This window comes from Heterocephalus glaber, unplaced genomic scaffold (assembly GCF_053883595.1).
Source record: "Heterocephalus glaber isolate CG9 unplaced genomic scaffold, H.glaber_assembly_v1.0 deba00001572, whole genome shotgun sequence".
Lineage (NCBI taxonomy): Eukaryota > Metazoa > Chordata > Mammalia > Rodentia > Bathyergidae > Heterocephalus > Heterocephalus glaber.
In genome coordinates, this window is record NW_028258357.1 from 16,714,385 (window position 1) to 16,729,067 (window position 14,683).

A 14,683-nucleotide genomic window follows, 5' to 3' on the forward strand; every position below is an offset into this window, starting at 1 on the left:
AATGTTGTAAACCAAAGCCTGGGATGTGAATCTTCACCCAGGGTCTGATGACAAGACTACGTCACTGTAGCTGCTTTTCCTATTGTCCCAACCCTCAGCAGCTAATAGTTACTGCACACCACATTTTGGAAACGGAGCATGCGCCACCTCATGTAATCCTTAGAGCGACCATAGGAGGTGAGTACCATCAGTATCTCTGTTTTGCAGTCAAGGATACTGAGGATTAGAGGCCTTACTGCCCACACTACGAAGCTAAGGAAAGCCAGTTTGGGTTTCACAACCAAGCTGATTCTAAAGACCACACCCTCAAACATGACACTTGCTTTCCGGTTATTTTGGAAGGGTCATAGTGAATATAGTCAGCTTCTTTCACTGGTGGCTCTTGCATCCGTAGAGACAATATCAGGTTAAAAATTCCTAGGAAAATAGTGCACCTGTACTGAACATGTACAGACTTTAAAAAACTGTCATTATTTCCTAAAAAACTGTCACAAGTATGAGGTATGATCAAAACATACAGTGAATATTTAAATTTTAAATAATTTACGACAGTAAAAGACACTTTGCACATTAACCCTTTACAAAATACTTCCATTCACTCTGAATGCACTTAATCCATTGTTTTTGCCACTTTCTGAAGCAGTTCTCAAAGTCCTCTTTTGCAAGTCTCTTTACGTGTACTGTTGTGGCTGCCTTGATGTCCTGAATCCACTGAAAATGTTTACCTTTCATGGTCATTTTGACTCTGAGAGCCATAAAGCACATGGTGCCAGATCCAGGAATAAGGTGGATAAGGCATGTTGCAATATTTTCTTTGGACAGAAATTGCTACAAACGTTTTGAATTAATTTAGGACATCCAGGCAGCCACATCAGTGCAACTAAAGACACTCATGATAGAGGACTTTCAGAGCTGCTTCAGAAAGGGCAAGAACAATGGGATAAGTGTGTCTGAAGTGAGGGGAAGTGTTTTAAGGGGGATTAATGGCAAAGTGTCTTCTACGGTAATACATTTAAAAAAATTAAACATGTACTATATTTTTGTTCACACCTCATTTTCACATAGCATTGACATTGTAGGAGATATTATAATCTAGAGCTGATGCACTGTAAAGTATACAGGAGGATGCTCACATATTATATGCAAATTTACACTATTTTATATAAGGGACTCAAGCATTTGTGGATTCTGATGTCCACAGGGGTCCTGGAATCAATCCTCCTTGGATCCCAAAGGAGGACTGAACATGTATAATTGCTGTAAAGCCATCTTTCTGTGAACAGAATTCCAGAATGCCTACTTTCTAACTTTACCAAAAAATGGGACTGATGCTAACATCCGCAAAAAAGGATGAGCAAAGAAAGACTCAGTCTCTTGAGTCTCCACTCACTTTGGCTCTACAGCTCGGTTAGTTCTCAGTGGCGTATGCCAGGAAAGCAGATGTGGGTCAGTGAAACGGGCAGTGTTAATGCCCTTATTCCTTCTTTGGGAAGTGGCAGTTTTGGTGCAGTAGGGCTACAGGTCATTCAATCAAGGCCATTTGTTGCTCTTAGGGCTCCCAGGTCCCTCCCCACTCGCTGTTGAGTTCCAGGCCCCAGAATGGCTTCTTTACCCTGCCGTGTCTGTGGAGGACCAGCCAGGGAAAGCTTCAGTTCAGCCTCAAGGGCTGTAGGCAAGTTCACATTTTCTTATGTTGCCATTTATTTTCACAGTATCACAGTCAAACAGATTGAGGCTACTTTCAGTTAGAGAAAATGAGAAAGAACAAACAAGACAACCTTCCTCTACAAACAACGTTAATTTAGTTGTCAGAGGTCAATAACATCAACACCAGCACCGGAAGTTCTTCTGCACCTTCAATTTTGCACTGTGTGAGACAACCTTTCCACCATAAGCCCTAAATAAGCCCTTTTCTCTGGGAACCTCAATCCTCTATTATAATAATCTTAGAGTTTCAGAGAAGGCTTAGGAATTTAAACTTCATTAAACTGATAAGAAAACCAAGAAACAAACTTGCACCAGACCCACAGTCACACGCCGGTGTTGGACCCACTTATTTGAGATCGGAGCAGAGGACACAGAAGCTGAATTCATTCGTAACCTTCCCAACCTGGTCTCCTAACCTGCCCTCTCCTCCCACCCTCCGGCTCCTAGTCCTGTAAGACAGGACCAGTGGGTAAGTCTCGTGCTCCTCGCCCTGCTGCGGCGCCCTCCCGGTGGTGGAGTACGGTGCTGTGCTGTCTATCGCCCGTGTTTTCCTGCGTTTGTCATTTCTGCCTCCCCACACTCAGCCCAGAAGGCACGGGGAAGAGGGGGCTCCGTGTCCCACCAGCAACTCAACTCCACACTCCCTCCACTTTTCCGAGCCAGACTCAGCCACACCACGTGACCCACACTAGCAAGGACACAATCGGGGAGGGGCAAGTAAGAGAAATGAGCAGGGTTAAAAATATCAGCGGCTGCAAACATGTTCTTTATAGAAAAGTGAGAATTAGCAAGGGTCTAGCAGCAAAGGCATGGCTTTTAATGCTATGAAGAAAAGAGCAAAAGAAAATCTTCCAGCATTTGAAACTATTGAGTGAGGCCCCTCACAGAATCTTAAAGCACATCTAGTACTCCCATAGCGAATGCACCAGCATCTTTCTGATCTACGGATGTCAACTTTAGACAGAGGAATCTGGAATAACTGAGTGAATAAAACAGGGAAGACAACAGTTTGCAAATCACCTTGGTTGTATGTGTCATTTGTCTTTAGTGGCCTTCTTGGAAGATGACTACAACCAGGGGATCCAGTGGCCACTGAAATACCTGTTCCTTCCTGCAGTCCCATACTCTGTCATTCATTTGGAGTGGAGGAGATGAAAGCTGAATCCATTCTCACAACACATCCCCCTTTTTTATCCACTTCTGCTGCTCTCTCGTCCCCTAAGATGTCACTGCTAGGAAGGTGGAGTTTGGGAAACGTTTGTTCTCCTAAGGGTGCGATGTGTTGTAGAGACAGCCAGTTAGTGACGGGAACGGAAATTGGCTCCTGTGATGGGAGGGCATAGATTATAGAGCTCAGAGTGGGCTTGGTACTGACCTGTAGGTACAGAGTGGCACACATGCTAGCTTCTGTAGGGGGGACTCTGTGGTCCCTTTCTTAACCACAGGATTTCTATGGGAAAATGTTGAACTTCCAATCTAACTGTCCATAAATGGGAAACTTTCTAGACATCATTCAGTTTTCTTGATGACAGCAGTTAAAAACATTTGATATGTGATGATTGTACATAAAAACAGGCAGCCCATAAAAGGAAGAAGGTCAAAACCTTGCAATTAAAAATATATAAGTATTCATTCATATCAGCCTAAAGGATGCATGTATACTCGAGGCATCATTATAAGGTATTTGGGTGTTTTTTTTGCCATTTGGGGCAGCCCAGGGGACTGATTCACATCAAAAGAATTTTAAGACTTTAGAATTGGACTGAAATATTGAACTGCCCTATATAAAGATACAAAATTCATGCTCAAAGAAGACTTTTTTTTTTTTAGCAGAAGCAAAGCTTGTTGCATCTCAGAACTGCTCAAAGGCACAGGTCAAGGCTGGTATCCTTTGTTACTATTTTTGAAGTTAGACAACCTGTGTTCACCTTGAGAGGATTAAAATGCCAGGTTTGTGTAAGACGAAAATCCTTCGAGCTGATATGACAATCCCAAGCTACTGCAAGTCCACATTAAATCAAACATCTGGATGAAAAGATAACAGTTGAAGCAATTCTCCACACATTTCCCGAATGTGTCAGGGACATCTTGTCGATCATAGCATTAAACTGTTTTAGTTTGACTAACCCCTTCCCCCATTTTAGCTGAATATTTTGGTGTCACATAACCAAGGAGGCAGATGGCCTGAGGCATCATTTTTAATTTGACTGATACTCTTGATACTCTCATGAAAGCAAGCTACATATCACCTCAATACTAATTTTATTTGGAAAAATGTAGCACTACTGAGAGAAAGGCTGCAAATCATCATGAAAATCAGAATATTAATGGTGCTGTTCAATGAGGACCCTGCTAAAGCAGCCACTGGATCTGCAGGGTTGATGCTTGCTTTCCGTTGTTTCTATTTGAATTTTTATTTATTGTTTCTCCATTTTCAGCTCTTTTACAATGGCAGTAGGGAAACACTGCCTGATAAATACCCTTCTGGCAGGTCTATTTTATGTCTTTTAGCAGAAAAAGGGATGATGTCAGTAGGCAGGGAGAAGGAGGCGGCGGAGAAGCAGCCGGCATTGAACCCCTATTATTTGTGAGACACTCTGCATACTATTATTTTATTTCAATCCTGGTGAAAATTGGTGAGGCACAAATCTTTGTCTCTGTTTTAAGGATAAGGAAATTGGATCTCGGAAAAGTTCCCAAACTTGTCTAAAAGCAGGCAGTGAGGAGACAGCTGACCTAGGATGTGAACTTCAGTCTACTTGTTCTTTCTACACCAGTCCAACTCCCATAGAGAAAAGTGGTGCTTGCAAACCAAAATAGATGTGGATAGAATCAAATTTGACTGTTTAAAGAAACAACTGAATTTCACAAGAATGGAAGGTTATGTTTAAAGCGTCAGAAATCAACCACTGCACCTTCTTGTCAACCCTGAATGAAATGACTTTAATCAACACTTTAATCCTGTGCAAACACATGCATCCAGACATATTCAGAGTGGCCCTGGAGGGCTTTGCTTTGCAGTCCTCACTGCGCCCACATACTGTTTTTATATTATTCTCCTCATGCCTCTCAAAATAGAAGGAATTTTTTGTAGGCCCATGAGCATTCTTTCCCATTTTCAATCTTCAAAAACCTAAAAGGGCACTGTACGTATGTTTTTCATTTGTACCTGCAGCAGGATATAAAAGTCTGAGCATGAACCTGGCTGGCAGGCCTGAGGATGGTGTAAATTTGGAATTTGGTCACCCTCGGCCCATGGTATTTGTCAAAACTGGAAGAGACTGCTTCAGACAGTCTTCTACCCTTGACATTGAACCATGGGATGTCTTTGCAGCAATCTATGAGACTGTGATTTTTGACTAATTTTCTAAATCTATACACTTAAATCACTGAGCAGGGTGAATAATACACCTAAATTGGCATTCGCACATTCTTCTGCTTCCAAACTATTTCTGGCTCACAGTCATACCTGTTCTGTCTGCTTCAAATGCAGACTGCTCAATGCTTTATATCAGTAACTTTTTTCATCATAAGGGTATATAAATATTAAAGGAACATGTGCTGGTTTCATAAATGGTTTTCATTTTCCAAATTTGTAATATATGAATTAGTTTTGAGGCTTCATGACAAGTTATGACTATAAGAGGAATAATATCATAAGGAAGTAATTATAAGGCTAACTTCTGAATGAGCATCTGGGCCAGACAATGGAGTTTGCAAGGATTATTTGCCAATGTCTAATTGAACTGCTGTCCTATGTGGAAAACTGTAAATATTGTACAGGCAAACACACCCAGAACTTAGAGTGCTCTAGAGAAACTGACAGATGTAGTACAGGAGCAAGGAGGCTGGAAGATCTTTATTGTATTTTGGTAGCGGAGGAAAGAAGGACTTTCTCAAATCTGAGAAGTGACATTGGTAGTTGAGTAATGACTCTTGAGACAGGGGTAGAGTTCTAAATGGAAGGGAAGAGTGAAAACATGAGAAGTCCAAGAAAAGCTAAGCCTGCCTAAATACTTTCCACTCGTGTGATAGGTTGAATTGTGACCCCCAGCCCCATATTCTTAGGTTGAGGCTCTAACCCAGAACATGGTAGTATCTGAAGACAAGGCCTTTAAAGAGATGACTGAGCTAAAATGAGGCCATTAGGGCAGGCCCCGATCCAATCCAATTGGATCCTTCCAAGGAAATTTAGGCACAGACATCCACGCACAGAAAACCACCATGTGAGGACCCACTCAGAAGGCAGCCAGCTGCAAGCCAGGATCTCAGAAGAACCAAACCTGCTGAGTCCTTGGCTTTGGACTTCAGAAATGTGAGAAAATAAATTTCAGTTGATTAAGTGCCCCACTCTGTGGCCTTTTGCAGCGTGAGCAAACTAATACACTTGGTATACCTTTCTACTTGGAAAACAAGCCAAGTTTGGGGAAATATGTAGTCTGCCCAAGAGGGTGGGGACTCACCACATCGAAGGCAGTAAACACGTGACAGTAGTGGTGATTGGACTTCAAATCCTTTGTGATATAAGCAAATGTGGAGAGGTCTTCTGGGTCCTGGGCAGCACAGGAGATGTTGCGAATTTCATGCTCAGCAATTATGTTCTGGAAGAAATGACATAAACGACCATTGTTTTCCTTGGCGAATCGGCATATTTTGGGACAAAGACAGGTAACCTGGGAAGCAGCTAGTTTTCTTCTTTTTAGAGTGTTCGTGACCAGCAACATTCAAAGTGATCCAATGCACTATCTGTGGGCAAGTGGACACCAGGTCTGGAGAGAACGTTTTCATTTAATGAAAAACAACCTAAAATAGTCACAGGTTGGAGCTGCGGTTCTTAGCTGGCAAGGTGCACAGAACCAGTCTGAGAGGCAGGCGCTTTCTAAAGGCACAGTAATCACTAAGCACTTTGCTGTCTCCATTCCCCATGTCCGCCTGTAGGTACACAGCGCAACCCCGCCTCCTGCTGATTCACTGGAAGGGGTCACTCGTCACTTTCTACAGGGGATGATCTGTGACTCAAGGAGGCTGTCCCAATTCCCCCTGCTGTGGTTGCTCAGTTTAAAATATTGTGTCAGAGCTGGGGATTGAACCCAGGACCTTGTGCATGCTGAGCAAGTGTGTTACCACGGAGTTACGCTCCAGCCACTGCCCTCTCTTCTCATACACTGCTCTTATCCCCCCAGAGCAAAGGCAGGTGCAGGACAAAGAGGGCAGCTAGACACCTCAGGTGAGCTCTCTCTGAGGTTCTGGGCAGGGTAGCTGAGGCAGGAAGAGGGAAAGGCCATGCTGCAACATTCAAGCCATGGCCGCTTGCTGGGTACAGGGTCCTATGGATGTGACAACCCCTTCCTCGCTCTAGAGACAGCACATAGGCACGGGGAGAGTGCTGCTGTTACTGCCATCATCTTACAGGAAAGGCAACGGCCTCCCAGCATCTCCTGCCTCATGCAGGCCAGGTGGGAGTGGGGCTGAAGGCCAAGGGTGTCTGTGGAGCTCAGGCTCGCGCAGGGGCCTGGCAATGCTTTTTTCACCTCTCCTCTCTTGTCCTGGTTTAACAGAATTGTGTTTTCCACCCTCGAATTTCTCTGTGCCTTCATCCCCCTACCCTATCCCAGCCCACCTTGGAAAACAATTGGTGGAGAAAGGTTTAGTACCACTGTCGTGAGGCAGAGAATGTCCACGGAGCATGATCCGGCCCGCAAAACCTGCTAGCAACTTCTTTTGACACACAGATGTATTTCACAAGCAAAAAGTGTCTCCTAATGGTGTGATCACTTTTTATCTTATAATATCTCACTGTATGTTTTGCAGTTGTCATAGACCTACACCCCTCAATGCTTTATTTACCCTAATTACTTCTTAACTGAACAGCCTTAAAGAAATTGTTGGCAAAATAATGTTCTTTGTCCACTCATCAATGTCTAAAAAAGCTTACAAAATGTTCTTCCCCACCAGCACCCCCAGTAAGTACTTCATGTCCCTAACACTACCGAGCTGTGAGGCTGGGAAGCAATTACAGAATTAACACATTAAAGAAAATTAAATCAAGACATTCTTCACTGTGTCCTGGTATGCTGTCAGTGCAGGCAGCCTCACTGTCAAAAGTTACCCACACTGGAACTGGAATCCCATAAACAAGTAACACTCTATTGTAAGGTGGGCATTTCAGAGAGCATTTCTTCAAGTAGAAAGCTGAATTAGGAACTACTGGGTCTTACAAGAAATCTGAAGACCTTGGTGGTCTCTAAGGTGTGATGTTTGCAGGTGTGGACAGTCTCGCCATCAGTGGACTGGGGGCTGCTGCCAAGCCGGGTGGACTGATGTCACAGGAAGTAGTACAGCATCTCCATATTTTAACTAAGTTGGCATTTTGTGTCTTTGAGGTCCTTTGGCAGCATGAGCCTGATCAACTTCTTGGGGAGATGTTACAGTGACAAGTGTCCGATACTTTTATTTTTATTTTAATTTTTTCATCTGGGACTGAACAAGTCCTTGGCACTGACGCTATCCCTCCTCCATTAAGTTTTAGATAGTGTCTCACTGTGCTGCCCAGGCTGGGCTTGAACTTGCCACCTGCTTGCCTCAGCCTCCCGGAGAGCTGGGAGTACGAGTGTGCCACCATGCCTGGCCCCAGTGAATTCCCTGGGTCTCGCCAATGTACTGGATGCCACTCTTGATGATTTTCAGGGTTGTGTGGCAGCATTGTGGCCCTGGGCGAAACTGCAATGCAGGGCAAGTGGAACTGGCGCTCTCTCCTCCTGTGTCTTGCCTGATTTCCTGACAACATTTTGAAGTCTCCTCTGTTCTTTTTCCCCAGGGGCCCAGGGCTGGTTTTTAGTGGCCTGTTCACATCTACCATCTGTGTTGCCAACCAGCCTTCTCCTCCACTTTTACCTCAAACTTTGATTCGTCTGTCCTCCCTAAGCAGGCTGGTGAAATATTCTGCACTCAGCAATACGTTCATACGACGTTTGCAGGACATCCTCGCTGGTAGATGGTGGGCAGAACAAGGACCTCACTGTGGCAACAATGCCTCCCTCTCACGGGCCACCTGTGCAGAGAGGGGTGGACAGCGCCCCACGGAGAGGATGGACCCAGGGCCAGGGGCAGTGCAGGCTGCGCCTCAGTTCAAAGCTGGACTCTTCCTTTGGAAGCCAGTTCTAAGGAGACCAGAGCTTCACAAAGGCTCCAGAGAAGGCCTGGGGAGCCTTCAGTTGCCTTCTTTGCATGGTCAGCTTGGCATCTTAGTGCCTTTCCACAGGAGGTGGTTTTGCGCTCAACTTATCTTTCATCATGCTGAGAGGCAGCTGAAGACTTGCCGCCTGGTGGGTGAACAGAACTGGCCTGTTCCTTCAATCACTATGGCGGAGGCACCCACACGATGCAGCCTGGAAATCTGTCTCTGACCACTCCTGCAGTCAGGGCTCACTCTGAGCCTGCAAGACTGCAGTTCCCCTGGGGAGGGCACCAGGATGGAGGCTGCAGTCCTGGCCCTGGGCTCACTGGCGTCACCCTGCAAGGGACCCGATGCTGAGGACAACAGCATGCTGATGTGCTGTTAAGGGACTCCAAGGGTCTTAGAAGAAGTACGTGCTCTAAAAAACAACGGGCACTTGTTTAGGTCAATACTCTGAGTTATTTTATGTCTAAAAATAGCATCCATCAGGTTTGGAGGTGGCATTAAGAAAAAAAGAAAAACAAGCAAAGCCAAAAACAAACGCTGGCCCTGCCCTGTTCCTAATTTGTCCAGCTGGAAGATGGAGGGCAGTCAGCACTGCCTGGCAAATATGACCCAGTCCGCAGCGACACTTCGGGTGGGAACTGGGCCGCCTCTGCGAAGACCCTGCTCATGGGAGAAAGGGTCTGTAACAAACAGTCGGACAGTCGCAGCCCCAGGGCCAGTTCTCTGTTGGAGCTGCCTCTGGGCTGTGAGTCTACAGAAGGCTATTGTGATGTCTCTAAAACATTTTAGAACTAAATCTATTCCAAATTCCATTTTTAAATCAAGATTCCTTTCTGCTTCTTCCTTCTTAAATCAGGATTAGTGATTTGATTCGTTTCCAAAGTTGCTAGGCAATACATTTATATGTTTATAAGCAGGCACCTAGCCCTTCCCTTTGAACTCAGCCAAAGCTATTTATTTATCAGAAAAAAGGGAAAGAAATGCTTCACTGGCAGGTTCATCTTTCACCTAGCCTAATGGGGGATAGATAGCAGGAGGGAAGGGTAATTAACACATAATTAATTATCCACTGTACTTCAAACTAACTGGTGGAAGGTAGCTGTGGAGTAATAGAAGAAACAGGTTCGGGAGTCGCAATGCCACCCACGTTTTCTGTGTGACCAACAGGCTGTGTGGCTATAAGGAGACACCGAGCCGAGGGGCAGAGGCCTCAGACCCTCAGCTGTCTGCCTTGGACTGCGCAGCCCCCTTTGTCTTAGTAGAGGAGGGGGAAGAGGATGCATGGTTAGGAGAGCGACTATGGTGAGATCTCCAGATATGCTTGCATTTCACAAACCCTTCTCTTCCGGTGAAAGTGGCCCACCAAGACAACAGCCGTGCAAGGACTTGGGAGTCTATCAGTCTGCTCTTCTCCTGTGGCCTTTTCTGGAGGATAAAGTGCCACATAAAGCTGCCAGTGTAGTGGGCACTGCTGGGGTCCAGGTGTCTGCACACTGTCCCTCTCAGGGCCGCAGCTGGAAGGTGCACCTGCTGAAGCCAGTCCGTCAGCCTTGCCTGGTGGCCCTGTTTTCCAGCCTCCCACAGTCCAATCCTGCCCAGGCAGCTTCCACTATTTCTTTCTTCTACCCCTCTACATACAATCTCTCTGCTTCAACATCCCACATAGCAACTACTAGACATTTCCTGAGTCACCCAGTCTCTCTCCCGATGGTCACATTCGGGGAGATCAGAGACACAGGCAGATGAAGGAAAGAAGGTCCTGAAACTCCTGAAAAAGCCAGGCACATGCTACTCTGCGTCACAGAGAGGCTGGCTCGACCTGTCACCCACAAATGCACTCTGCCTTTGCTATAGATTCTGAAAATATTTGGAGGACCACACTGCAAGGAACTGAAAGATGCACTCTCCCTTCTTTATTTAGTGTCTTTATTTACACAAAATCATCTTTTGCATATCTTTCTCTGCTGATCCGTCTAAAGGTAGTCACTGGTGAGCAGAGATCCATGGATAACTCATCTAATTGCTGGTGATTGAGTCAGAAATGTCTCCTCAAGGTACAGGAGCATCAACTTCTACATGCCTCAATGTGTCAGCGATGGACCTGCCAGGAGGGCTCTCCCTCCTGGCTCTGATGGTAGAGAGCTGGTCAGGAGGATGCTCATAATACAGAGGCAGCGGGATGACAGCCTTAGGACTCAGAATTTCCTAGAGCATTCATTCCTTGTTTAGAAATTGTCAGGACCCAAGTTGATAATTGAGGGCCAAATACATCCACTGAAAATCCATTGCTCTTCAAGTTTTTCAAATGCAAATGGTGTAGAAGCATTTGCTCCAGGTTAGGGGGAAAAAAATTCAAGTGCTAAGGCCTTCTTTTACATCTAGATATAGCAGATAGCAGTGGTACACTCAGGAAGCATTCCAAAGAGTTGTGGAACTTTTTAAACATCCGACTATAATTTAAGGATAAGGTAATTTTATGTACCAGGAACTGAAAATGTCTCCATGGGAAAAAAACAACAAATCAATTGGGATTGTTCTGATTTGAGCCTCTGCCATTGTAATCTGTCAGCAGTATGACATCATTCCACACAAGGCATTTTGCTCTAAAGATGCTTTGGCTGTCTTCAGCCTGCATGAGGACGCTCCTTCATCATGAGTTTCATCTGCCTGGGTTTCAGGATTTTTTTCTAGAACTGGAAGGTTGCCTTTTGAAGTAGATTTGGGGAGCTCGGGCTTAACTGACTGCTGAAGCAACAATCTACAGAAAACCAATCAGAAAAGCTTCTAATTGTTTGATGCAGACCCTCAGGTTCATGACAGACACCAGAGAGATTCAATGCCCATGGCACTTTCCCCTGATATCTAAATCCAGCTGCTTTGGGCCTGAGTTCCCATTGCTGACGTTCACTTGCTTGATGACTTTACATCCTTTTCTTTAAAACAGAGTGGGTCTGTCCAGGCAGTCACCATTCACCACGGTGAGCACCTCATTTCTCTTCTTTCTAGTTCAGCAATGGGAATCTGTGGTCTATGCCCAGAAAAAGAACCTCTGGGACACTTTTCAGGTAAAATGCAACCCAGAAGCCAACACTTGGCCGCAGAGCTGCAAACTGTGCCCTCTCTAAGTACAAAGACAGCTTGGCCCGAGCTTCTTTTCTGATCGTGTTTCTCAAGAAAATGAGCAGCTGAAACTCTCTTCCATCTCAGTAGCTGGGAATGAAACGCAGTTAACAGCATATAAAAAGTCAGAGGGTGTTTCTGGTGTCAGGCATTTATTACGTGTATGAAGGAAAGGACACATATATCTCCAGAGAAATGGAAGGGCTGTTGCAGCTCTTTCTCTGGTAACATTTCCCCTCACGGGGAAATGACAACATCGTTGTCTTTTTGTTTTTCTGCAACTAGTTTTTCCCCCTCTTTCACTGTTCTCTAGATTCAAAGGAATTTGTCAGGTAAGCGGCCACAGTCTACGAGAGAAGCCATCTCAGATCCAGACTCCCAATAAACTCGCCTTTCTCTGCGTGGGCGTGTACAGGTGAGTGTGTGCATGTGTGTGTGCACGTTCACAGTTCTGGGCACCAAGCATGAAGGTGGAGGGTACAGAGTGATTCAAATGTCAATTTGAAATGTTGGGATTTTAGATCACACACTCGGGACAGCACCTGGTGTTTAAAACAAAGAGTGGTGCTGTGCCTACCTTATTTGTTGCATCAATAAATTTGACTCCTTTATATGAGACGGAAAGAATAATAGTAGGGACCTTCTTCATTTGCTCTGTAGACTTCTGAAATTAAAATAAGAAAGCGGTTAGAGCAGGGTATGTTGCATGGCAAGTGAAACATACTTTTCCTCTTGAAAGATAAAAATGAGCTCAAGTTAAACACAACACACATACACATACACAAACACACCCCAAACACATTCTGACTTCAACGCTTGTCTCTCTTCTCTCGGGCTTGTAAAGTGTCTTGCGCACGAGGGTCTGAGAAGTGTTTGCCCTGCAGCTTCCTGTGGACCCCCCATAGGCACTACCGCTGAGGGCATGAGGTGCCTTCCCTGCCTTGGACAACTCCAGGGGTGCATTCAGCATTAAAAAATTGTATACGACCACTACTTCCCTTTTTTCCAAGTCACCTTTATTCTTCAAGACACAGAGAATGTTTGGATATGTACCTAAAACAATGATTTTTTAATTTAAAGTTTTTTGTTTTTCATTTTTTTGAGACCGGCTCTCACTACGTAGCCCAGGCTAGCCTTGAACTTGTGGTGATCCTCCTGACTCAGCCTCCGAGAACTGAGAGTACAGGCATGCTCCACCAAGCTCAGCTAGAAGAGAGATTTAAAGTACATCACTGTGAATTTTCTTGAACCTGGCCAAACTCATAGAAGCTGATGTATTTACAGCAGGCTCACATGTGACCACACAGGATATAATACTGCTCTATCACAGAAAGGCTGGCAGGAGCAGTCTGTATTTTAAGCTACCGCAAATGCTGGGCAGTCCAGGTAACCTACTTTATCACTGGAGCGCTGTCTGCCGCGAGGCTAGGTTCTCCAGATAGATGCTCACCCTGGCTTAAGTGCAGCTTCTCCAGTTTTGTGCATCTGCAAACAGTTTCTCCGTAATCTAGGGTGTGCCTTTTCTGTTCTGTCACTCATCACCAGGCCCCCATGCCCTGTTACTCCGTTCTCCTCCATGGGTTCCCTTAATAATCACAGGAGACATCAGAGAGAACCTACCTGACAGTTAGCCTGATGGATTTTCCAGGGAGGACAGGTGGCGACGTAACAGGAGAGAAAACACATGAGAAGGTGAGAGGGAGAAAACCATTCTAATACTTCACCAACAGCATAAATTCATTAAAAAGTAAAGGATGCTGCTACAGGGCAGATGCTACAGATGCATGCAGCCGTGGACAGACTGTTCTTTCAGCGGATGCTGCGGGCTTTCACAGGCTGTCTCTGTTTTCTTTGGTGTTCTCATCATTCTGTTTACTGCACTGCACAGCCTCGGGTCTGACACTCAGGTACTTTCTGCTTTGAGCTTTCGGCAACCAGGTGTCTTATGTATATTAAAGGAACCAGGAATGAAATATGAACTTTCTTGATTTCTTCATTGGTATTACCCAATGTTCTGTTTTTAAATTCCAAAATGTGATCAGAATAAAAGAAGGGTTTTCCTTTTTTTGGTACCGGGGATCAAACTCAGGTCTTTGCACCTGCACAGGAGGGGGCGAAACCACTGAGCTAAATCCCCGGTCCTAAAGAAGGGTTTTAATGGGGTGGTGAGTGGAACCTGATCAGCTCAGTAATGGAAAGCATTTGGCAGCTTTTCCAACTCTGGAAAGGGTGTTTCACACCGTCCTGATGGTTCTGACACCTCTTTCCGAGAGCCACCAATGCCTGCTTCAAATACAAAGACATTTACAAAGAGTATTATTTGATAATGTTTCACTCAGTATGGGAAAAAGCTCAGTTGATATGCTTTTTTTTTTTTTTTTACTACTTTTAAAATTACCTGGAATTGCCAATTTTCTTTTGCAGTTGCCAAGGAGATATTATGAAAATTATGAATATAAGGTTACAAACTTTCATCTTTTCATTGCTTTCCCCAACCACTTCTTGAAAATGTGCAAGAAAAACCACCTGCAAGGCTAGGGGTGTGTGTGTGTGTGTGCATGTGTCTGTGTGCGTCTGTGCGTGTGTGTGTGTGTTTGGATTTTTGAGACAAGTTCTTGCTAAGTAGCTCAGGCTGGGTTCAAACTTGTGGTGATCTCCCTGCCTCAGCTTCCC

The 14,683-nt window shown here is 45.0% G+C and overlaps 1 protein-coding gene across 30 annotated transcripts in view; it reads right to left on the reverse strand.

Annotated features, from left to right (window-relative positions):
- Anks1b (ankyrin repeat and sterile alpha motif domain containing 1B) overlaps nt 1-14,683 on the reverse strand; it is a 1,083,815-nt gene that overhangs the window by 15,109 nt on the left and 1,054,023 nt on the right. For 28 of the 30 annotated variants that reach the window (XM_087192834.1, XM_087192832.1, XM_087192833.1 and 25 more), the window contains 3 exons: nt 13,631-13,642; nt 12,588-12,674; nt 6,171-6,308 (listed from right to left, as the gene is read on the reverse strand). In XM_087192834.1, coding sequence (XP_087048960.1) covers nt 6,171-6,308; nt 12,588-12,674; nt 13,631-13,642 — 237 coding nt within the window. The remainder of the gene's footprint in view (nt 1-6,170; nt 6,309-12,587; nt 12,675-13,630; nt 13,643-14,683) is intronic. The other 2 variants (XM_087192818.1, XM_087192817.1) reach the window with 1 other exon arrangement.